Below are 23,867 nucleotides of genomic sequence, written 5' to 3'. Positions count from 1 at the left end.
CCAGTATGCATCTGTTCTTGGCATGTAGGGCTGCTGACATTCATATCGCCCACCCTCCTCCCCGGCGCCTGTAGCGGCTGCAGCACTCAGAATTACTGTATAGCATGGTCATCACTTACGTATCTACTCCATCACTGCCACAATGGCGAAAAACAATCTGAGGATGGAGAGGATGCCCATGCGCACTGTAGTCCAGGGGAGGAGCCACCTATCTCGTGATACTTCGAAGACTCTTCCAGGACAACAATGTGCAATCATCCGGACCCAACACTAGGCGGCGATCTATGCACAGATATGAATGTCAGCAGCCCTACATGCCAAGAACAGATGCATACTGGTAAGTAGCATATTCAATTTCAATTATAAGGAAATACATGAAAGGTCAAATATTATCTATATCACATTTACTTTTGTACAGGTATGTGTGGGGACTACAGAAGGTGCCTTTTTTGATGACTTCCAGGCAGACCAGTTGTTTGGATGCCTGTGAAGGGTGATGCAGAAGATGAAGCGGTAATAGTTTTGTATATGACTAGGGCAGTGCTGTTGCCTGACTGCATGTGCATCAGTGTGTGTGATTAGAACCCCTGAAGATAGCGGGCCAGCGCTTCCAGATGCGCCTTTCAGTGGGGCATCGCTGAAGGTCTTATGCCTTACCCTGCCTTTTCCAGCTGTGGGGGGCCTGACTGCCCCTAAAAATAAGGGATGATAGAGATCAGCTGGCGACCCCAGCCTGACAGGACTGATTAGACACAAGGGGGTCTAAAGGCTAGACTTTCAGGCACCATCGAGCCAGCGGCACACAGAGTCCCTGTGGCTATCGACATCACACAGCGCGTCTTCACCAGGTGCAGAGATGCTAAAAATGAGCAGGAGTTGCTGGACCTGCAGTTCCCTAGTGGGCTGTAAGTGCATGATGCGCAGCAAGTCACCACTAATAGCTCCCTTGGGGATGAGTTATTGGCAGACTGTGTGAGGAGTGAATGCACACTCCAAATGAAGGCTTCCTTGGCAGTTGTCAACCAGGGATCAATGGCATAGCGTAAAGAGGTTGGTGACCCCCAACATGGATGTTCGGGAATCTACTGCCACCACCACCTGAACAGGTACACAACCTAGAGTGGATGTAGTGCACGTCTCAGGTAGAATTGAGGTGCTTGGCTCTGTGATGAATTGTAAAGTGTAAGACGAGATGATACCGGACTGGTGTGAGTGAGCCACCGGACTGGTGTGAGTGAGCCACCGGACTGGTGTGAGTGAGCCACCGGACTGGTGTGAGTGAGCCACCGGACTGGTGTGAGTGAGCCACCGGACTAGTGTAAGTGAGCCACCGGACTACTGTGGGTGAGCCACCGGACTACTGTGGGTGAGCCACCAGACTAGTGTGAGTGAGCCACCGAACTAGTGTGAGTGAGCCGCTATTTATGTTAGTGTAGACCTGTATAACTGAGTGTATGCAGCATGTACCCAGCTTTGTGTAGAGCTGTAGTTAACAGCGGCTGTAAATAAACTTCTGGGCATGGTACCCAGCCAGCGTTTGGCAGCATTTTATTTAGGCGATACGCGACAGAGGATTTTCTGGGACTTCCAACCGCAATGAAGTCAAGTAAATTTACACTACGCTTTTTAAATATTTTAACTCCCAGACCTCAAAGAAGCAGCTTCTTTGCAGGCATAGCCAAAATTAGACCCACAGGAAGAGGAGTGTCACCAAGAGGTCAGTGGTGCGAAGACTCGCATTTACTGCTTACCCCAGACAGCAAAAGAAAACGGAGCGTATTTGTGCCTTTAGAACGAGAACACCTAGGTAGGTATCGTTTCTCTTCGGATCGTCGCTCTGTTGCTTTTACCAGTTAGATGATTACTCTGATTAATAATTTAGGGCATTTTAATTGGTGGCCTGATAGCATTTTCTTTGTTGGTCATTTGGGTTGATCCTAGATTTCTGGGCTCTACTTTGAGCTCCAGGTTTTTATTAAAAATGTAAATGTCTTATTTTGACTCTAGAAGATTTTGTTGTACGGAGCATGACTGCCTTCGCACATTTTGTCTTGCTCCCATGCATGATGGTCTTCTTTTGAAAGTTGCAAGGGGGTAGTAGCAGTGCTTGTTTACTTGCAGCCTGCTCCTTACTCTGCATGCTGACTCCCTTTGTCTGTGGCCATGGTCCCTCTGAACAGATGTCGCCAGCGCTGGAGGTTGCAGTCTGCACAAGTGTTTCTATTGGTCCCCACATGGGACCCTACAGGCCTTTTGGGAGAGGGTTACAATCTTGTAAGAGATTTTTGTGCTTATGTGATGTCATAAGTATTCTTGGCACTCCACTGACAGGGATTCTTACTTTTGATAGATGTTTTTCTTTAATGAATAATGACAAAGTGACATTTGCATTTGTTGTCACATGTAGTTAGATGAATCTATTTTTGGGACCTGGTGAGGATAATGGTAAAGTCAGATATGTGTAAAACCATAGACTCGTGAGTGGGTTTATTTTCTTTCTCACATCACTGGAGCTGATTAAATCTGGAACCCTAAATAGTTTTCGCTCTTACTGTTCAGTGGTGCCCTCTTCTAATGGGACACAAGCATTCACAGATCATCCGCTTATATGTAATAATTCAGTTTGGGGTTTTCTGATAACTGAAAGATACCTGTATAAGGTCATGTTATCTGCATTTGTATGGAACGTTCAGTCATTGCTCTGGCATCATAGCACTTTCTTAATCAGGACACCCACTCGGCGGGATCTGGGAGTGCCATCGATTGATTGCAAATGTTGTTAGTGTCTGACGGTGTGTGGTTAGGAGAACATTTGTTCAGTGCTTGGTTCAGAAATGGTTGGTGTGAAGGTAAAGTGAGTTCCATCAATGAAAGATCTTTATTATGTTCTATATATATAAGTGCGTGTGCTGAAGCACTTTAAAGGTTTTTTTTTCCTTTGGATTGGGTGGTTGTCCATTGTTTGGCTGGTGCACAGTGTGGAACATCGCAATTCTGATAGATAATCATAAAGCAATATTGTGCACATGAGGGTGTATTATGTTTGCACTAGACTTGAGTATTACAGGGTGTACATTGGTGCGGTATGTTACAGTGTTAGTTGTATTGGAGAAAGGAAGAGTTCTAAGTGGGACGGTGAACAGCCAGAAAAATGTAGAGCGAGCGAGTGAGTGAGGCTGGCACTCATTCCGGGAGTTTTGCTCTCACTGAAGGAAATTTGGAAAAGATTTGGTCCAAAGGGTGCATTTACACCTCACTTCTGAAAGAATTTTGCCAATACGGTAGACGTTTCTTAAGTCGTTCTGTATGGACGCTCATGAAATAATCGCATGTTTCAAGGGCTTCCCACTGTGGCTGCTGTTTCAAGGATGTTCAAGAAAGGAGTCACTCGTAAAGAACATTTTGGAAAAATTGGGACACGTTCATTTTAAAGAAAAGAAATCAACATTGGCTAAAAATGCTATATATTTTACAAGCAGTTATGAAGAGGCACTGATGCACAAGAAAAGGTTCATCTTTTTTTCAATTATCCTTTACTTATCTGCATCCTTCTATTTTCCATGTATCTATTCATGCATCATTCATATATCCTTTCCATCGTTCTTTCTTTATCCAATCACGCATACACCCTTTTCTCCTTTCTTTCTTTCCTTCTCTCAAGCCATCAATCATTACATTCTCATCATCCGTCCATCCTCCTTCTCTCCATCCTTTCTTCTTTCTCATCCATCCACCCATCCTTACTTTTCTCCATCCTGCTTTGCCTACTCCACTTTTCTAACCATCCATCCATCCATCTCTCCTTCCTTCTCTTCATCCATCCACCTTTCCTGTCTTCCTTCATCCACTGATCCATCTAGCCATTATTCGCTCCAACTTTGTCCCCATTTATCTTTCTCTCCATCCACCTACCCTTTTTTGTCTTTCTCTTGAGTCATCTATTTTTCTCTCCATCGGGGTCAGATTGGGATTGCGGGCAGTTGGGCATTGGCCGGTGCTTCAGGGGCACCTGTGGGCTGTTTTTTTTGGACCTCTGTAAACCAGACTGAGAGACTTCTTGTCTTCCCCAGTCCCCGCCGGGCCTCTGTAATGCGGCGTCAGCATCACAGGCTCTCTCCTGACCTGCTGTAATTTGAGACTGGGGCCTGGTGTTGCTCTGGCCTTTGGGGCATTCTCGCCTCAGCCCCCTGCCTCGTGGGGCCTGCCTGTCCAGAGCAGTGTCACCCCCTGCGGGGCCATGGTCTTCAGGTTATGGGGAGGATGTGAATATGCAGGGGCCTCCATGGGGGGGGGGGGGGGGGGGCAGAGGAGGAGGTGATTTTGTGGTCGTAGTGCCGTTCTCCCCTCATGCTATGGTGGGTTGAGGGGGGGGTAGGAGAAGCGGCCAGGTGTTGTGACCACAGCCCCAGTGTCTTTTAGGCCTTTTTGGGAGTGCCAGACTCAAATAATTGGGTATGGCATTGAGGTCATTCCTGAAGCACTGCCCAAACCGTGTGCCTACAAAAGTACAGAGTGCAACAATGTCCGTGCTGTAAACGAGCATTAACGACAAGGCTTGAAGTAAATGAACATTACAATACATGAAGATGTCAGAGAGGCCTAAAGTAAGTGCACTCATGTGGCAAAACCAGATGGGCCCCCCCTGATTGAGGTTAACTGAGTAAAGCTGAATTAAGTAGAGTATTATATCATGAACTGAACGTCACCTGAAAACCGTGAGCAAAAAGACAAGCTTCCTAGGTCTAATGATCATAGGCTCCTGTGCTGTCAGACAGGAAAGATGTTATGCAGCCATAGAAGCTTTAAAATATTTAATCTAGCAAATCTTTCTAAAAAAAATTAATCTAATAAGACTAACCAGATGGTGATCCATGAAAGGGACGATCCGGGAATGTGGCCACTTTTTTGGTGAGTGCCCGGGCCAAATTGTGATCTCTATCCGACTCCATCCATACTTCTGTTCATCCATACACTTTTTTATCCATCATCGGTAAATCCTTCTTTTCATCCATTAATTTCTCATTTTTTTCTCTTAATCCCTCCTTCCCTCTCTTCCTTCTTTTTTGTGCTCTTCTGTATTATTTGTTCCACCTTTCTCCACGGCTCAGTTATTGGTCTTTATGAGCTTCTGTCTGGAGTGTTTGGAGACCAGTTTCGTCTCCCACTACACTGGAGGGAGAAATAAACAACAATGGAACGAGGGCAAGAGCAGTGAGAGGAGGGTGTGTGTGGGGAGGGGGGGGGGGAGTCATAGCGCCCTTGTATGATGTAGTATTGTTGGATCAAATTTGCTGTTGAGATTTTGATGATGGCCAGTTGAGCCATATCGGAATTTTAGTGTGTGTGTGTGCGTGTGTGTGTGTGTGTAAAGTTCTGTCTGCTGTGTACCGATTGGATGAATCATAGTTATTAAAGGCAATTCGTAAGCTACATGCCACTGAATGCATGTGGGGTGTTGTCAGTTAAGGCCTATAAAGAGTTGAGTTGCCTGGGAGAATGGTATGGCTTGCAGTACACTGCATTGCATGATCTAGAATCATCAGACCCATAGTTTGTGGTGCAGCAAAGCATACAGTGTAAAACCTCTGCAGAGTTTCGAAACCGGTATTGCATAAGGGCTGTACACGAAAATGATAATTATGTGGCATGGCAGCCTTTATGTAGGTGATGTTTTTCTAAAGCACGTTGGGGTTTCGTTTTCTAGCAACCTCACAAGACTCGCTGACCCCTTCAAGGCCACGCTCTTATTGCTCAATATCCTTGGCTGAGAGCTGTTTTGCAAAACACCTCTCCTCCCCCTCCCGCCCCCCCCCCCCCCCCCCCCCCCCAGAATACCAGGAAATACCACAAGATATTTGATTCCTGAATGTGTGTCCCACATCTTCCTTGTTGGCTCCGGAAATGCAATTTTCAGATTTTGATTTTTAACGCAACGTTGAACTTAAGACACGATTCCCAGTGCCACATTTGCATTTCTTATACTTTTGGAGAAGCCATGATCTTTTTTTGAATAACATTTGCCAGGAATAAGTGAAACTTCTGCATCCACGACTTTGAAAATAAACGTTTTAATTCGAAAAGAAACTGAGACTATTTCTGTATTTGTTCTTATTTATATTAAATTGTAATATTTCTTTTCATCTGGTTACAATAAAGGATGCAAGTGAAATATACTGTTCAATGCAGAACGCTAGGCTGACCTGAGCACCCTCTTTCTGTTGGATCCCTTGACATTTTTGGCATGCTTTTCATAAGGGAGGAGGGGCAGATAAACTAGATGGGGGCGTGTTGTCTACTTTGCTCAAGATGGCCTTGCTGCCATTGTGATTTCCTCCATTTTTAAATTTAAGACCCCCATGAGCCATTTGTACTAGAAAAGCACAACTCACACACTGTACAGCCTTGGGATCGGATTACTTTTATAAGGAAAAAAAAACCTTTAAGGGTGTCTGTTGATATTAGACATTGGGGTTAAGCAGTCGAATGGAAAGTTGCTCAGATAACCCGAACGAGTTACCTGCAATAATATATAGGGAGTGTTTGGGTGCTTGCATCTGGGTTAAGGGCTTTCACTGCCTCCAGCAGAGATGGCCATTTTAGGTCTAGGAGGGCTGTATCTGATGTCAATATTCAGAATAATCGCATAAGTTAGATCTGCGTACAATGAACCTTAGTGAAATTAGTTTGTATAGTCTGCGGTTATTCTCAAACGCTGTGGGTCTCATTACGAAGTCTGGCGGAAGCGTCCGACCAGCATTCGGAGGCTATCCACCTTACATGGTACGTTTACAGTCCGACCGTCGTATTAGGATGACGGCGGTCAGAGTTAAACCTGCACGGGAATTCCGACGTGGTTCCGATGGGCTAATGGAGTGCCTCAAAAAGACCGCATAAGCCCTTAATGATGATTTGTTTCGCCGTCGGGATTATAATGTCGGTTTCCAACAGCCATTCTATGTTGGCCTTTCCGACATGGAAAGGCTGTCAGAAATTAACATTGGGGGTCTCTAGCAGGGCCCCCTTACCCACTGGCCATCCGCAATGGGGTCTGGGGTGTGCACCGTATGGCAGGAAACGCAAGTTTAATCACACTTAACAGAGACAAAGGATAACAGAAAAGAGCAAATCTTGCAGTCAAGGATGCAAAAAGTGGGAAAATCAATAGATTTTATAATACTGCCCTCACACACCCGAGAGTGTCATGCTTCATCATTGGGCCGCATCATACACCAAGGTGCAGACCAACACCTTTGGTGGAGCGCAATTTTTTTGAGTGAATGATGAAAAAATGGTGGTGAGGGTAAAGTATAAAAGACAGAATAGTTAGAATAAACGCAAATTTGTGCTATTCAAAAAGAAAGACAACAGATAGTCTCTCAAAGTCAAGGGACCAAGGAAAGCAGAAAGAAATTTAAAACTGTCTAGGGGTTGACTTTTGTACTTTATTCATGTCAACCTCTGGCAGGGTTAAAATGAAAAGGATGGGGTCTCTAGGGCAGGTAACGACCCTATAATCCCCCTGCTAAAACCAACATGTTTCTGCCAGCTATTCGTGTGCCCAGCCGGGTCACTCTGGCATTCGTCAGGGTGTTGGTCCCTATGTTGTACCCCTTGTCGAGTACTTATTACCTTGGATGTTCGGGACAATATACCCGTCTCGCTCTTTTTTAGGAAATTCCAAGAGGAGGAACATATCTATAGGAGGAAGAGGAAAACAGTGGATAGTCATTCCCTCCAAACTTCTTATTCTAAAAAAATGAAACATCATTCTATGTCCCACGCATCCATCATATGCGAACCATGTTATCACACTACAGCCCATTAACCAGCACACCCAGTGATCAGCTGTGGAAAACACTCGCACACAGACCCCCCCACACAACTGTTTTGTGGGTATACCGAGTCATCTTTTTGTTTATGTGTCCTGGTAGTGATCAGAACCACACTCACACGATATTGCTAAAACCATGCTCTGTATAATACTAAAAACTGTGTAATCCCCCATTTTCTCGATCTCTCTCACCCCTTCTGTGTGTCCATCTCTACATAAAACGTAGACATACTCACAAGGTTTACGAAAATTTTTCTAAACCCGGGGCTGCGGGGGCGGGTGCTCTTGTAGTCACACTCTGCATAAAACAAACATAGTCAGTGTCTCCAAGCAAAAGACTCATTTATATACCACAGAGACTCTTATTTCGAAATCGCTTCTTTTGAAAAGGAGAGATCAAATGCGTAATTCAGGTGCCTGCCACATCCTACTGTGTTCCGGGCGGTGGTAGAAAGACTGTAAAACCAACTACCCAGTACTCCTAGTATTTGCGGTTTTCTCAACCCCACCCAGACTCTCCTTTCGAGCGGTCAAAGCCCTTAACTGAATGCAAATAGAGCGTTACTTATACTCGCGCATCAAGGAATCAATAAACGCTTACTACTCCAAAGAGGCACCCGTTCCTTTTTCCCGCCGTCAGTCCTCTGCCGATATGTTACGCTCCTCTCGTGTCCTTTTTAAACACAGGGGAACCTTGTTTCCGTGTGGACGCTGTTAATCCCGCCCCTTCTGTTCATTGGCCAATCCCCTCGCTGTGTCCCTGACATAGAAAGAGGCCTTCTATATGCTCTCTAGCCCGGTTGTTCTCAAGGCGGCCATCTTTGAATTTCTACCATGCAAAGTAGTTAACAACAGCAATGGTTAACCACATGGTGTTTCTCTCGGTTATGAAGGGATGGCGGGGTAGGGTTTTTACATACTCTTATTTTATTCATACTCACGAGTGTTAAGCTTATAATGTCCTCATCATATGTGAGATAGCAGTGGATTCAGAGACTGAGATTTTATTTTCTTCTAAATTCCTTTCAACGCAGTCAGTACAGATCTTATATTCATTACATTATATCCGGTCTTATTTTGTGATACCATACAGCTGGAACCAAGGGATTCCATCATTTAATCCTAAGGTATGGCTTTTCACCCGCTCAACCCATCTCTGTTCTCTTAGTAATAGGAAGCTTGAAGTGTCACTCACATTCTGCGGGATAAAGGGTTTGTCCAACACTATCCACCTAATGTCTTTCTCATCATGTTTTTGCTCTAGAAAGTGGGCAGTAAGTTTCGTATTGGATTTACCACACCGAATTGTGCTCATGTGTTCTAGAATTCGAACTTTTACTTTTCGTGTGGTCATGCCCACATATAATAGATTACATGGGCACCTCAGCATGTAAATGTCATTTTCAGTGTTACATGTGGTGTGCTGTCTCAGTTCCCGTGGACTTCTCAAACCAATGTCAATATTTTTCCCATTGATTGACAAGGGGCAGGCTCTGCACGATCCACAGGCATAATGCCCAACAACCGGGGGCAAAAAGTGTGCGCCCATACCTAAGTTACTCATTTCTCTTGATGGTCTCGGACGAGTGTTTACGATAATATTCTTCAGACTGGCACTCTTCTTAAAAGCAAATAAAGGGACGGGTTGGTTCAGTCCATTTGAATTGAGAATCTGCCATTTCTTATGGATGATTTTTTTAAGGTTGTTTGAAATTGTATTATATGTGGTCACGCAAATACTCCTGTCCGTGGTCTCTCTCTGATTAGTCTCCAAGAGAACCTCCCTGTTGCAATTCCTTGCTCTTTTTTGGGCCTTTTTAATTACACCCTCAGGGTAGTCCCTACATCTTAACTTCTCACTCAGGAGAGTTGCTTCCTTTTTGTACTCTTCCACATGCGAACAGTTCCTGCGAAGACGCAGGAACTGTCCATAGGGAAGATTCTCTCTCAGGGTCCGTGGGTGGAAGCTCAAAAATGATAGTAAGTTGTTCCTATCTGTATCTTTGTGGAACACACTGCTAATCAGGCCCCCTCCCTCGGCTTTGATATTCAAGTCGAGAAAGGGGAGAGTATTGTTCGTGATTGATCCAGTGAAAAATAGGAAAGGATTTCTCAAATTAAGCCAAGTTAGGAAGTTCTCAGCCGAGGCCCTATCCCCCCGCCAGATTATCAAAACATCATCTATATACCGATGCCAACCCCTTATGTTGTTAAAAAAAGGGTTGGTCGGTTGATAGATGACATCTTCCTCAAACTTTGAGACATACAGACAGGCCACGCTGGGGGCACAAGAGCTCCCCATAGATGTTCCGTGGGTCTGTAGGTAGAACGTGTCTTCAAACTTAAAGAAGTTCTGAGTTAGTACCATCTCTAGTAGGCAGAGAATAAAAGCTCTTGGTGTCTGAAAAGCCCAATCTTCCGAAAACAGTATGTTTTCAATCACCCTCAGGGTTTCTTGTTGGGGGATGTTGGTATATAGGGATTCTATATCCAACCCTATCAACAGATCTTTTTCTACATCAAACTCAAGATCTTTTATGAGGTTGAGTACTTCTCTAGTATCTTTCAAGTAGGCTGGCATCTTTTGAACAATTGGGCGCAGATAGAAGTCACAGAACTTGGACAAGGGTTCCAGAATTGAGTTAACCCCTGATACAATCGGTCTCCCCGGGGGCGGTCGCGTTGGTTTATGTACCTTGGGCAAGGTGTAAAAGTAAGGTACTGTTGGTTGATCCTTACTTAAAAATGCGGCCTCATTCTGGCTTATCCAATCATTAGATAGCGCTTCTTCCAAAACGGATGCAATTTTAATCCTCAAATTTTCTGTAGGATCCCTCTCAAGTATGGTATAGTTTCTCCTGTCATTTAGGAGGAGGAGACATTGTGCGTTATAAGTATCCAAGTCCTGAATAATTATCGCCCCGCCCTTATCCGCTGGTTTTATCACTATTGATTTCTCATTCTTGAGTTCTTGTAGGGCCTTGTTTTCCATTTTGGAAAGATTGAAAAATGGTCGTCTTGCTCCTTCTGCGTCCAATCGATCTACCTCTCTCAAGACTGCTTGTTCAAATACCCCTACTTCAGGTGGCAACTGGTTGAGAGTGGGGACAAAGGTTGACTTGTTTCTAAACCCTGTATCGCCTCCACTATTAGTAGTATCTTTTCCCTCGAAAAAAATTTTTAGTCGAATGTTTCGAAAGAAACCCGCTAGTTCACATTTAAGTTTGAAGTTATCGGGTTGATTGGTGGGTACAAAACCCAATCCTTTCGCTAATACTCTCTCCTGTGTTGGTGTAAGAGTTAGTTTGCTCAAATTCATGACCAGATCTATTCCCTGCTCGTGCTCGGTTCTCCTTCCCGGGCCATGCTGCGTGTGATCCTCTAATTCAAATCGTCCCACTGCACCCTCTGTGTTCTCTGTGCTCTCTGTCTCCCCCTGCCTCTCCCCCTGCCTCTCTCTATAAAAGGAGTGTAGTCTTTCTGGAAAAATTGTGGGGGGCCCATCGGTGGGTACATCGGAGGCCATCCAAAGCCCATTTGCGGTCCCTGTTGGTATGGTCGCATGTATCCTCTGGCCCAGCCTCTACCCCTGTATCTCGGTCTATAGTCGCTGTCACTACTCTCACTCCCTGAACTGGAGTGATCTGTAGCCGGACGAGTCTGATTCTTTTGTTTCGTTAGAATTTCTTTGTTCTTAATATATTCATCATTAATATAGGGGTAGACCTTCTCCCTTGAGAATTTCTTCAGGTCTTTTTGAAGTTTCTGGACTTTGGAATTAACCAAGTAGTCTTTATACTCATTGACTACTCTATTCGTCTCCTCTAGTTTCTTTTTGAACACAGAGATTTGAATCGATGCACCGTGTGGCAAGTTGCCTGCCACACGGTGCAGGGATGTTCACAAACATCAATTTTTCAATGGAAGCTTGTGCTGCAGGCCATTTCCGCCCACCGCACAAGCTTCCATTGGAAAACGGATGTTTGGCGGTTGCATCGTAATCATGTGGTTGGAACCGACGACCTATGGTCGAGCTATTCCAAACTGTAACATCCGCCCGACATCGTAATCAGGCCCTGTGTGTCAAGGTCTGTGTGTCAATATCTTTAGACACTCTCCTTTGCAGAGTCTTGTCTTCCTTTGTAAAATTTGTAGCTACTTTTTGGCTCCATGGTCAGTCAGTGTAGTGGATCATGTAGGCCCTAGCCCTCATTGAGTATATTTTTTGAAAACCGGAAAAAAATATGACCCTGATGCATATTCATTTTTCTCCCTATGTGTCAGGGTCATGGTTTGATTTTTGTGTTGGGGACCGCCACAGCTTGAATGGCGTTTCCCCGTGGAGGATGTAGTGATGTTACCTGTCCTAAATAGTGTGGGTGACCCTTGTTATGACCTGCCGTGCCAGTGGGAGACAGGCAGCCAGTTCAGAGGTTTTGCCACCAGAGAAACCGGAAGCTTCAAACCGCCCGTCCCCCTCCTCCCCACCTCTACATGAGGCGAGGCAATTGAGTTACATTGAGCAGGGTACTCCAAAAGATGCTCCGTCTTGTGAGATTTTGGATTTGCTCCAATCAAAAAGCAGATGCCCTCAAAATATATTGCCAAGCAGTGGAGTCCTTACTGCAAAGTAAGAATAGCTCCATTTCAGGCTTTGTTAGACACAAGTCTCACCTTGCTGTGCCAGCCCAAGTATAACCAATAACGTGGCACCATCCTCCATAAACTGAAGACAAAACATGCGCTTAAGCCAGTATTGTTGCAGGTAAATGAATTTGGTGATACCAAGTACCCTCCTCTGAGTGTGCAGCACATCAAATCTAAAACGAATATCGTTTTCTTCTAACTATATATTTTTTTATTATACAAATCATTGATTTGCTTAAAATATATACCCTGAATGCAGTTGTAAATTGTCAGATCCTGTTGTTTGATGACTCCCTTTGTTTTCCCAGACTCCAAGCCAAGCCTGTGGGATCTGGAGCTGGCAAATGAGATTGCATCAGTCAACCAGCGACTACCGCGCAACGGGTTCGAGGAGATGATCCAGTGGACAAAAGAAGGGAAGCTTTGGGAGTTCCCCATTAACAACGAAGCAGGTTTGTGGGCCAATGGACACTGTTTACTGTGCGGGACAGGCTAGTGTCCCTCATAAATGGATGCCGCACAGGTACCTTTGTGTCATCCACGGTCCACAATAGAGGCTCTTTGAGGGTGAAAGTCAGACCAGTGTCTGCAGCATGGTTTGTGTATCATTTATTATCAGGGGCCATTATAAAATGCCCAGCATTTCATCCCTTCTTTAACTTCTTTGGCTTAAAAAGCATCATAGCAAACGTGAGTGTACAGGTGTATCAGAGTGACCCATCTCTTGTGCCTGATTCTCTCTCCAGCGTGCAATGTGCCCTGAGAGGACATCAGTTCACATTCACACCTCTAGATGACTGTTGAAGTGCAGTATGGGCAGAGATTTCCTCTCCTGCTGGCTTGCATTGTCGCTCTCTGGCTTGGAGACTGGCTGCCATGTCACACAGTTCCACCAGATTTCATTGAAGTTGATTCAGAAATGCGTCTTGTGATCACATGTGAACACATGCAAGCGTTTGACTTCCTAAATAGTTTTGTGGCATTTGTTTATGAAAAGATTAACATAAGGTTCTTTAGACAAACAGTAAGTTACTGTTGAGAAAAATAAGTAGATGCCTGTATGAAAGATCATTATGAAGGAAAACAGTCTCATATATATGAACACAGCCCAACAGTCTGCATGTGTTAACATAAAATTAAACTTTGTATGTTTTAATGATATGATAGACTTAACCTACAAAATGGCTTTGTGGGAACAGAAATTTTGCAACGCCAATAAACCCCAAGGACGCATATAGAGGGGTTTGTGTTCATGGTGCTATCATTGTTTATTCAATGTTTCTGATTGTAGTTATTAATACATTTGTTAGATAAGCCTTAGCAAATCCGGAGCATTTAAGTAGTTTCTTTGAAAAACCGCCCTATATTCGCTTTCCTGCAATTAACCCACCTCATGTATTCTCCTCTTGCTACTAATACAATATTCTGAAGCTCTGTTCATTGCGCCAAAACCCTTGGAACCTATTGCATCTTTGGAGTAAACAAAGTAGTACGCGTTTGGGTACTCTTGTATACCCTTGTGAATTGGTCCCAGAACATCTACAGTGAGAAAGTTCACACACACCTAGTACAAACAGAAGGGATTGTGTCCACTTTGCAATGTTTACAAATAGGGACTTTTAGGTTTCCAGGCTGATTTACAAAGGCATTTATGAGGAGGTAAAAGAGTACTCCTGTAATCTACTTCCCATACTTAGTATTGCTGTTGTGAATCTGCTGCCCTTGTGTCTAAGTAAAAGTTAAATACATCCGGGGAAGTTCATGAAGTTTACCCAAGGGGTCATTGTTAAAGCCCTTTGTTAGTTGTATAGTTACGTTAATTAATTTGCCGTTCTCTTTTATTGTGAATTTTGGGCATCAAAGTAGATTTCATGATGTAAAGAGTTTCAACAGAATGTGTCTCACCTCAATTCAGAAATGCACAATATTTCAGAGATAAGGTTTCCAGTTAACTCCAAAGTGTAAAATGCAAACAATATGCTTAATTCTAAGAAATGTTTGACAGGTGTAAATATAATTAACAAATGTATGTCGAATCGGTGGAACTAAACAGTGCATGAACTGCCTTTCCAAACCCTCCCACTATTGGTGACTATAAAAGGACACCTCAAGCAGAACAATTCCCGTTTTACCAGTTTCATGCTACTGACGTCCAATGTGACTCTCTGGAGATAAAACTCACTGCTGAGTATGGGATACCCATCTGGATCAGTGGCGTAACAAAGGCCCTCGCAGTGCGGGAGGGCCTCAAGCTCCAGGGGCCCCCCACACCAGAGTTCCCTGGCATGACAGCTCCTGACTGAGTCCGGGGGGGAGGGGGGGGGGGGCTTCGATGTAGATTGCAGGCCCCCCCCCCCCCCCCAAGTTTCATTACGCTAGTAGATGTTGATATCGAGCCCCTGTCTTCAGTTGGGTGTGAGCAGGAGAAGTCTGGTAAAGATTGGTACACTCACCAGAGCAGAAACATCTGAGGTATGATAACTCATTTAATACCCATGGGAGAAGGTGAGACATTGTTTATCAGTAAGAGTCCCGCACAGTTTTTTAGGTCTCGTCTGACCCAGCGCATGCGCTGGTCCGGCTAGACTTATTGAGAGGGCTCCAAAAAGTGCTACCAGGCCAGCCTAGAGCTACAGTGCATGTGCGCGTGCGCGCGCACCGCGCTTTACCGCAATTACTTTCACTTTCGCTGCCGCACGGCCGCTTTGATGTTTGATCGTGATCGCGATCACTTTCACTTTTGCGGCCGAACGGCCGCTTTGCATAGCCAATAGGTCTCGCTTTTGGGACCTTATAAGTATTTAGTTATGCAACTGTTGCATGGCTAAACACTTATAAGGTCCCAAAGGCGAGACCTATTGGCTATGCCAATGCTTGTATTTCCTTGCGGAGTGTTGATATCTTATCTTTGAAGTTACAGTCCTATCATAAGCTTTGACAAGGCCTTGTGTGGACTCTTAAGTTCCTTGATCCCACCCCCTACTGCTCTCTCTGGCTTCTAATTGGTTTGATGGGCGCTTTGATAAGTAGGACTTCCTGGGGTGCTCATCTCACACAGGTCATGCATGTGAAGTATGGCTGCTGTGGATTTTCCCTGTGTGAGGGGCATGACACTGAATTAGACATGACACATGGTCAGATCAGATATCCATCTAAAGACTGCAGCATGCTCTCTTTTCCTTACAGGTGAATCATAGTTGAGTCAAGTGCTTAGTTTGTAAAAGAATGAGTGCCGGTGCTCAAAGCTCTGCTAAAAGTCTCGCACCCAGTGCTGTTAAATGATGCTGCACTCCATACTAAGGCTGCCTGTTCTTCCATCCACTTCAAACCTTTTTAATACACTATCAGATACTCCTAGCCCCTTCATCGCACTCTTACAGGTTCCTGCTTTCTCCCTTTCAGTTGTTGTTATCATCATTAGCTTTTTCGGTCTCTTTGCGTTGTTTTTTCTCTCCCTTCTCTTGGTAAATGTCTGATGAAGAAAAATAAGTGTTGGTCCCCAAATAATGAGTGCTGGTAGCCCCAACCCCCAGCACTAATTAAGCAGTGGTGGGGTCCTTAGGCACCCTCTTCCTATCGCTGTCTGGTTTGAGCATCAGGTGGAAGTCGATAGGCATTTTTAGGTCTCGCCTGAGACAGCGCTTTAGCGCTGCTCTGGCGAGACTTATAGTAAGCGACTTTTGGAAGTGGAAACGAGTGCATTTCAGGCCGCCAACTACAGTGCATGTGCTCCGGGCGCGCGCACCATTTGGCAGCCTGAAAGCATTCGTTTTCTTTCACTTTCACGGCCGCCCGCGAAAAGTGCTCACCATTTGCCAGCCTGCATTGCCTCTCTCCCCTACCCCCTCCCTTATCCCACTTCCTGCTTGTTTTAACCTTTGTATTTTTAAACTGAAGCCGCCCTGGTTACTATTGAAATTACTCTATTTTTGGGGATACCTCCGTCTTGTTGGAGGCTTTTTCCAGCTTTTGAAAGCAGCGCCACCTGGTGGCATAACATGGTTACAATCGAAGCTTTCCTAAATCCATCGAATCGTGCAGTAATCGCTAATGGTGCCTTGGCTTCTTCTATTTTTTATGTGGCAACAGTTGAGGAATGGTTCATTGTCAAATGTGAGTTCAGCAGTCCTCGTACAAATGCATGAGCCTTTTTTTTACTTGTGTAGTTTCCTTCATGTCAGGACATTACATGTCCTCCGTCTTAACCTCTGCTACTGAGAACCACTGACATTTTACTGACCGGACACTGAATAGTTGAGGAATTGTGTTCAACAAGATCAGAAATAAGTTTCTTTATTTTTTTGTTTTCCCTACAATATCTAGGGGCGCGCGGCGTCCACTGTGGGAAACCGCGTATCCGTGTTTCCGATCATCCAGACATTTGTATGGAGTTGTCCCACCTAGAAGTGCCCTCCTTACACGTTAAGCTCTTTTCAGCAGGTTCATGTCTCCCCCTTTGTCCATGTCCCTTGGGTTCCATGAAGCCTCAGCTAAATTACTCCAGATTGTGAGTTATTGATCTTGCAGCTAGTTTCAGCTCCGTCTCATTGATTGGGCGGGAGGTGGACAGCGATGGCTTAATTTTGGCGCCTCCATTTCTTCACATTGAGGCATGAAATATCGAGTCAAAGAAAAGTCCCTGTGGCACCGGATACTGATGCGAACGTACAGCCTTGCACTTAATGAAGATTAAAGTAATGGTACAGGCGCGAGACGCGGCCTCCACATCCACGGCTTCTTGGCCCACCGATCGCTTTGCATCTGGATGATGCACCACAGTCTTGCTTGACAGGCAGCCCTGTTACAGCCTCTGCGTTGCCCTTAATGTAAAGCTAAAGGACTTCTGTGGTACAGATCACCTAAAGTATTATCAACAGCCATGAGTGATGGCCATTGATTTAGCAGATCGATAACGGGAACATTTGTAGTAAGTCTTTTTGCCCTCGAGATGTTCACCCCTATAGCGTCGCCCCCATTGAATGTTTGTCCTAAGCGGGCCTCTGTAGCCTTCCCTTGAATTACCCCGAATTGTCTCATCGCCCCCTCCTCCCCCGCCCTCTGTCCATGGGTGAGGGTTCAGTGGGGGACTGTTCTGCCTGCCCTTCTAGCGGCATATTGTATCACAGGTGAACACTCTACAGAAATACCATTACTCGAGCAGCCCCCCACGTTTCACACAGTTTAAGGAAGGGTTCCTGTATCCGAGGGCTGTGGAGTCTTCATGGACAGTGGGGATTCCACCCCTTTACCCCAAGAGCTGTTGGGTTCTTCTTGCATCGTCCATGTCTCGTGTAACTGATGCGGGCCTTTGAGGGTCGCGTGCAATCTGCCACTAGGACAGCATTTTAATTCTGTTTTTGTGTCGCTCCTCCGTGTGATTCTTGGAAAGACATTTGGAACCCATCCTGGAAACGAAACTCGCCCTGGAGCCCGAAGGTCCTTGTCGGTCAAGGCTTGGCTTCGGGCTCTTGGGCTGATTGACGTTCCATGTGTAGGATGTATGTTGAGGGGCCCTCAGTCAAGGCGATGAACCCTGACTTTGCCCCACTCCCCCGTCCCTGGACATCGAGCCATTTCGCGAGCGCAGTCCTGTTCTACGTTGGTGGAAACGTCTGTTAGTCTCGATGCAGCCCAGCGTGCAAGCCTGCTGCTGAGAGAGGTATGAACCCTTCAGTGATGCCAAAGATCTGCCTAGAGAAGAAACAAGCATTGGCATAGCCAATAGGTCTCCCTTTGGGACCTTAGAAGTGTTTAGCCACATAGGCAAGTGAGATGGGGTGTGCTCATCCTGCTCCCTTATGTGGCCTTTTGTGTTCTTTCTGGAGACATGTTCCATGCCCTTTAGTCTGTAATGGCAGCCACAAGAGAAAATGTTCTCTTGCAGCCAACCAATCAGCATTTAGTGCACTAATCCAGCTGAGAGTGCACTGATCGTGAATAGCCTATGGTGAAAAAATACTCCTTTATCCAATTTATTTATTTTTAGGTCTCGTTGAGACATTTTGTAAGTGAGTTTTTAAAGTGCTTCCCCTGGCATAGACCTACAGTGCACGAGGCGTGCACGCGCGCAAAGCAGCCATATGGCTTTAGGTCGCTCTCCCTCGTAGCCCCTCTCCGCCCCCTTCCCTGCTGCTATTTCACACGTCTTCATCAGAATTCACGCTTCTCTCCCCAACCCACCACCATCGCGTCCAATGCTTGTTTATGTAAACAATTGTGTTCGGATGCAGAAAAAGCTCACGCCTTACAGATCCATATGAAGACACGTTTTGGGGATGCTTCTTTTAGTTTTGATTTTTGCAAAGCAACAGAGCGCGGTGCAGTTAGCGCCATTCTTTACTGCAGAATGAGGTCTATGCTATTTATTTTACAGTATCAGATGTACTTGGATCCTGAGACGAGAATGGGATTATTAGTGGAATGTATATTCACGCGGGGGCTAAATCGGGCACAATCGATTTTGAGTTTTGAGGACTACATTGTTGTTTGTGCTGCGTTTTCCTTCGTGTATTTTGAGTTCGATGCCGTAGATCCATACAGTGCGGAATCAACTGTTGCGTGTCCGATATCTTGCAATCTTGCACTCTTTTTGCCTGCATCCCAGTGACAAATTGTCAGTGAAACTATCGGATTTTTTTCCAGCGTTGCCCTCTTGACGCTTCTCAGACAGAATTGCATTTGGAGCTGCGATTGCGCTATGTGAAAGTTGTCCTGTATGTTCACGTTTCGTCTAGCAGTATGCTTTTGTTTCAAGATGAGTTTGCATGTGATGGAGACTGCGTGTGAGACTCCTGATGGATGGCCGACATAAACTGCCAGTCACTCGCATTAAATGATTGCAGCTCATGTGATGTGTGATTTGTCACACTCTAGATTGTTTTCTCACCCCTTGGATACATATGCGCATTTTGAAATCCTCTACATTTGTGTTACCAAAAGGCTCTGCAGACGGAAAACTAATGAAGATGTGTGAGAGTTTGGCCGAGTGGTTGGGATGCCCGGGTTTCAGCAGCATTGTGTCGCGAGCTCACAGGCATGTTGGAAAACAAACACACTCGGGGTGGAATTCGTTAAGTACATGTGCTTACTTCCCAGGCAGCGGTTTGTCTCTGGCCTCAGAATGTCATGTTACATGTGTTTGTTTGCATAAACCGGAGGTAGCAGCTGTGCCTTCTTCTGAGGCAGGCTGCCTCCTGGGTTATAATTCTACCCTGTGCAAAAAACGAGCAGTTTTAATGTCGGGTTGTATTCTCGCAAGGCTTATTGCGCGTGCACCACAAACCCCGACGTCTGCCCACGATGCCTTGCTTGCACCCCTGGTTTGTGGTGGCCTCCTGTGTGCGGGATGAGGGGAGGGTCGGTTTACATACTCGAGGCAGCATCTAATAGCTGTTATTTTTCCACCACACGTACTTTCTCTACGTGCCACAGCTTATAAAGCTGCACGTGGGCCGCTATGTGGTTTTGATTTTTTTGTTTGTTGCTGCGGTGTAACTTGGAAGTGAATCCAGAGCCGTGCTGAAGGGGTTAAACACCTCAGTATGGCACTGTGCCCGACACTAGACTTGTTGAGACTGCTACATATGTGCTAACAAACAACAAGCATTTGCAATGCATTAGGTCTCGCATTTACGCGAGTTTGAGCTATTGACATTGCAAATAACAATGCCTATTGGCATTGTCATTTACAATGCCAATAGCTTTAACTCGTGTAACTGCGAGACCTATTGCATTGCAAATGCTTGTTAAAAATTATTAATCGTTAATAATAAAGGTTTTTTTCAGTCATAGAGATACTTTATGGCTGAGAATAGCTCATTTACTCTACAAGTGCAGATAAATCTGCAGTAGTAAATCCAACTCAAAGGGTGTTTGTAGGATTTGTGACCCACTAGGGGTGTAACTTGTTCCACATTCTGGTCCAACTTTCTGCATTTAGCACCAGGAAGCCCTGAATGGGCAGCCATATGCTTTATAAGTAGCCAATGAACAGAAACATGCAAACTTTAGTTTAAATTTACTGTAAGTTTTTTGACAATTCAAGAAGCTTAAATAAAAATGCCACTGTCAGCTGACTTGTACCGTTTGTGTCTCAGCGTGCTGTAGTGCTGGCATACAGAGTTCATCTTTGACCATGAAGATGAAATAGTGAAATTGCATGGTTTTGCCCTTTGGTACTGTTGGTCCGGTCTTTCCCAACAGGCTACCAGTGCAGGTGATCACAGAACTATTCTGCTCTCATACAAAGCAATTGTCTCTTGTACTTTTGCCCTTTTTCTGGGAACAGTTTTCCTGCGTAATAAATATACCCAGCATCTGTGTAGGTGTTATATCAAGAATCCCTCTACGATCTAGTCAATCCCATTACCTGAGAATGTGAGAATATGGGACCCCGTCCTGGTCTCGAGTTGGATACCCCGTGAGGGATGTTAGACCACTGCGAGCTGGAGCGTCTGCTTGAAGGAACTTCCGTGTCTCTGGTCAGTGTGTCAGCCGGGAAGTCTTGGTCTCCTCTGTCCTTCTAAGCAAGATGTGATGTATATATACCCATAGGTCTCCCCAGGGGTCCAACCTTGCTGTGTTACTGTGTCGGGCCTAAAGGATGACGTCTGGCCTGAACTTTATACAGAGATATTATACGGGAGATGTTAGTCCTGCTGTGCTTCCAAGAAGCCTCATGCATAATGTATGAGATTCGAACTAGGGGGAAACCCGCGTTCTGAATGCAGAGTTGTATCTTGGTAAAAGGTCAGTCCCTAAGAACTGTTATGCATGTAATGTAGGGAAGAATACAGGTGAAAGGTTTCAATGTTACCTGTTCCTATATAGGGTACCTATATGGAATATAACAGCAGTAGAATGTTCCTAACACATGCAACCCCAGTAACACAGGTTGGATTGACAATACAAAGCACAGACAAATTCCTCAGTAAGTTGTGTGTAGTAGTCTACTTCAGGGCTGGGTGGGCCAAGAGATCTTTAGCCCTTCCAGCCCTGACAGCAGCCCAATACCGCCTATTTTTGTATAAACACAAACATGATTTGGCATTGCTGAAAAATTAAGTAATGTTATTTCAGACCATGAAAATGGAGTCACACTTGCTTACTATGGTCACTTGTTTGGTAGTCAAATATTTTCCTGCGCTCCTTTTATCTCCCAATGCAGCACTGATTGCAAGTTGTGATACAGGTCAGTTTTTGTAACTAATTTAAAATGGAAAGTAGTGACTGGATTAGGTTCTGTTGCAAGGGTAGTATTCACATTGAGCAAGTTAGTGAGTGCAACTTGCGCAAATAAGTTTCAAATCAACATATCAGTCATTTGTGCAGTAACATAGTCCTTAATAGATTGGCGTTATTTCAAATCCTTTTCTAATTTCCTATCTCTTAAAACATTTCAATTTCTTATTTTGTAGGTCTTGAAGAGGAGCAGAAAGTTGAATTTCACGAGCATGTGTTTCTGGAAAAACACCTGGAAGATTTTCCAAAGCAAGGACCAATTCGCCACTTCATGGAACTAGTGATCTGTGGGCTTTCCAAGAACCCATATTTAACTGTGAAGCAAAAAACCGAGCACATTCAGTGGTACGATGATTACTTCCAACAAAAGGAGGACATTTTACGTGAGAGCGGCCTGTGCCTCAACTAAAGAGTCAACTAAGCTAGTCTGAGTTTTTGTGTAAACTCAAAGCTATGTTTGATTTTCAAAGAAAAGTTTTTGTGCTTCTTTTGATAACATAAAAGTATCTTCAATACTAATTTCATTTTGTCTGATCAATAAAGCTAATATTGTCACTGTATCAAATAATTCTATTTGTAGTTCATACGTAATGTTTGAATGTGAGTTTAATGTGTATTTGTGGAAATAGACAATATTGTTTACCTACGTTTAGTTGCGCATGGAGTACCGTAACTTGGAACATGACCTTGTCTAAAGTATGGAACAAGGCAGATTTAGGGGATCATATCATTGTGATGGGTCTGGGCCGCCTTCCAGCCTTGGAGCACAATGTCATAAGGTTCTGGCTCCAGTCTGGCACCAGAGTTATTCAGCAGGTGAAGAATCTGTAGGTACTAGCATTCATCAGAACCCTGCTTTTTTCAAAATGTTGGGTTTTAATCAATCTCAATGGTTGAGTAGTGTGATTGTAGATACTGGTCCAGATAATGACTTACTAGAGATATCATGTTTTGGCTCACTACGATAGACTGCCAAGAAGAGGATCTCCTGAAAGCCTGGTCTACATAATCAGGTCATTAATTATTCATGAATGTCCTTCTGTGGAAAGTCTTGTAATTGAAGTTTAAGAATAGTGATAAAGCTAATATCCAGGGTCTCATATTTGGATAAAGCAGAGCTTCCTTAGAATGATCAAAACACCTATTGTTTGCTCAACTAATCCATCATGACACTCAAGGTCCCTGATCAGAGTAGAAAGTGCTGAGCAGATGATGGTCCTGGATATCCAGCACCTACCTAAAGTGCAACTCAACCAAGACAGAATTCCTGTTATTTGCCAATAAAAACAAACAACAAATAGTACAAACCTGGCTAAAAGGCATGAACTTTGATGGCTTTAAATCCCAACTTTCACCGAATGCCAGGTTTCTTGGAATCACCCTGGACACCAACCTCACCCTCAAGAAACACATTGCCAAAAAAACAAAGACTGCCTGGTACCAGCTATGTCTTCTAAAGAAAGTCAAAGACATTCAGAGAGCAGCTTCAGAACTGCTGTTCAACCCCTCATACTCTTGTATCTGGATGGTGGTAATGCCCTACTCCCTGCCCTCCCCGTCCCCACACTGGCAACCCTTATTGACATCCTACAAGCCACAGCCCATCTCATCCAGGCCCTGTTGAAACATGACAACATCACCCCCATCCTGATGGCACTCTATTGGCTCCCCTTGCTGGCCTGCACCATCTTCAAAATGAGCTGCATCATTTACTGAGCTACCATGACCAGCACCCCTTCTTGCTGACAAGCTCACCATTTCTGGTAGATCTCGGTACACGCACAGCCACAACACACCCAAACTGCAGAATAAGAGGTGAAAAACAAGACAACGTGCCTTTTCCGTATATGCCCTCAGGATTGGTTGGTCTTTCGCATCTACTCTGACAGTGCATACTCTTCAAATTATAATTCCTCCAAATTGCCTATGTACTTTACCTGGAACTCATTATTGGTTTGATTTACATGACCCACGCGTCTGGTATTTGTTTATACACTTACACTTGATGTGCTTAACACTACTCTAACCATTTGTGTATCTTAGCTGACCTGCCTTTGATGAATGTATGTGATTCCCACTACTAAGGGTTGGAATTTACGATACACTTCTTGCTGGTTGGGATTACTTGATCCAATTTAGACTAAAGACC

The 23,867-nt window shown here is 44.6% G+C and overlaps 1 protein-coding gene across 2 annotated transcripts in view; it reads left to right on the top strand.

Moving 5' to 3' along the window:
- The window catches only part of MRPS31 (mitochondrial ribosomal protein S31), a 193,479-nt gene extending 171,203 nt beyond the window's left edge, over positions 1 to 22,276 (top strand). For both annotated transcript variants that reach the window (XM_085621771.1, XM_085621770.1), the window contains exons 6-7: positions 12,787 to 12,930; positions 21,895 to 22,276. In XM_085621771.1, coding sequence (XP_085477897.1) covers positions 12,787 to 12,930; positions 21,895 to 22,127 — 377 coding nt within the window. In that variant the 3' untranslated portion in view covers positions 22,128 to 22,276. The remainder of the gene's footprint in view (positions 1 to 12,786; positions 12,931 to 21,894) is intronic.
- Positions 22,277 to 23,867: the final 1,591 nt, after the last annotated feature.

The sequence above is a fragment of the Triturus cristatus genome, chromosome 8, assembly GCF_964204655.1.
Source record: "Triturus cristatus chromosome 8, aTriCri1.1, whole genome shotgun sequence".
In the NCBI taxonomy this organism is placed as follows: Eukaryota; Metazoa; Chordata; class Amphibia; order Caudata; family Salamandridae; genus Triturus; species Triturus cristatus.
The sequence above is the reverse complement of the archived record's forward strand: the minus strand, read 5'-3'. Positions and strand labels throughout refer to the sequence as shown.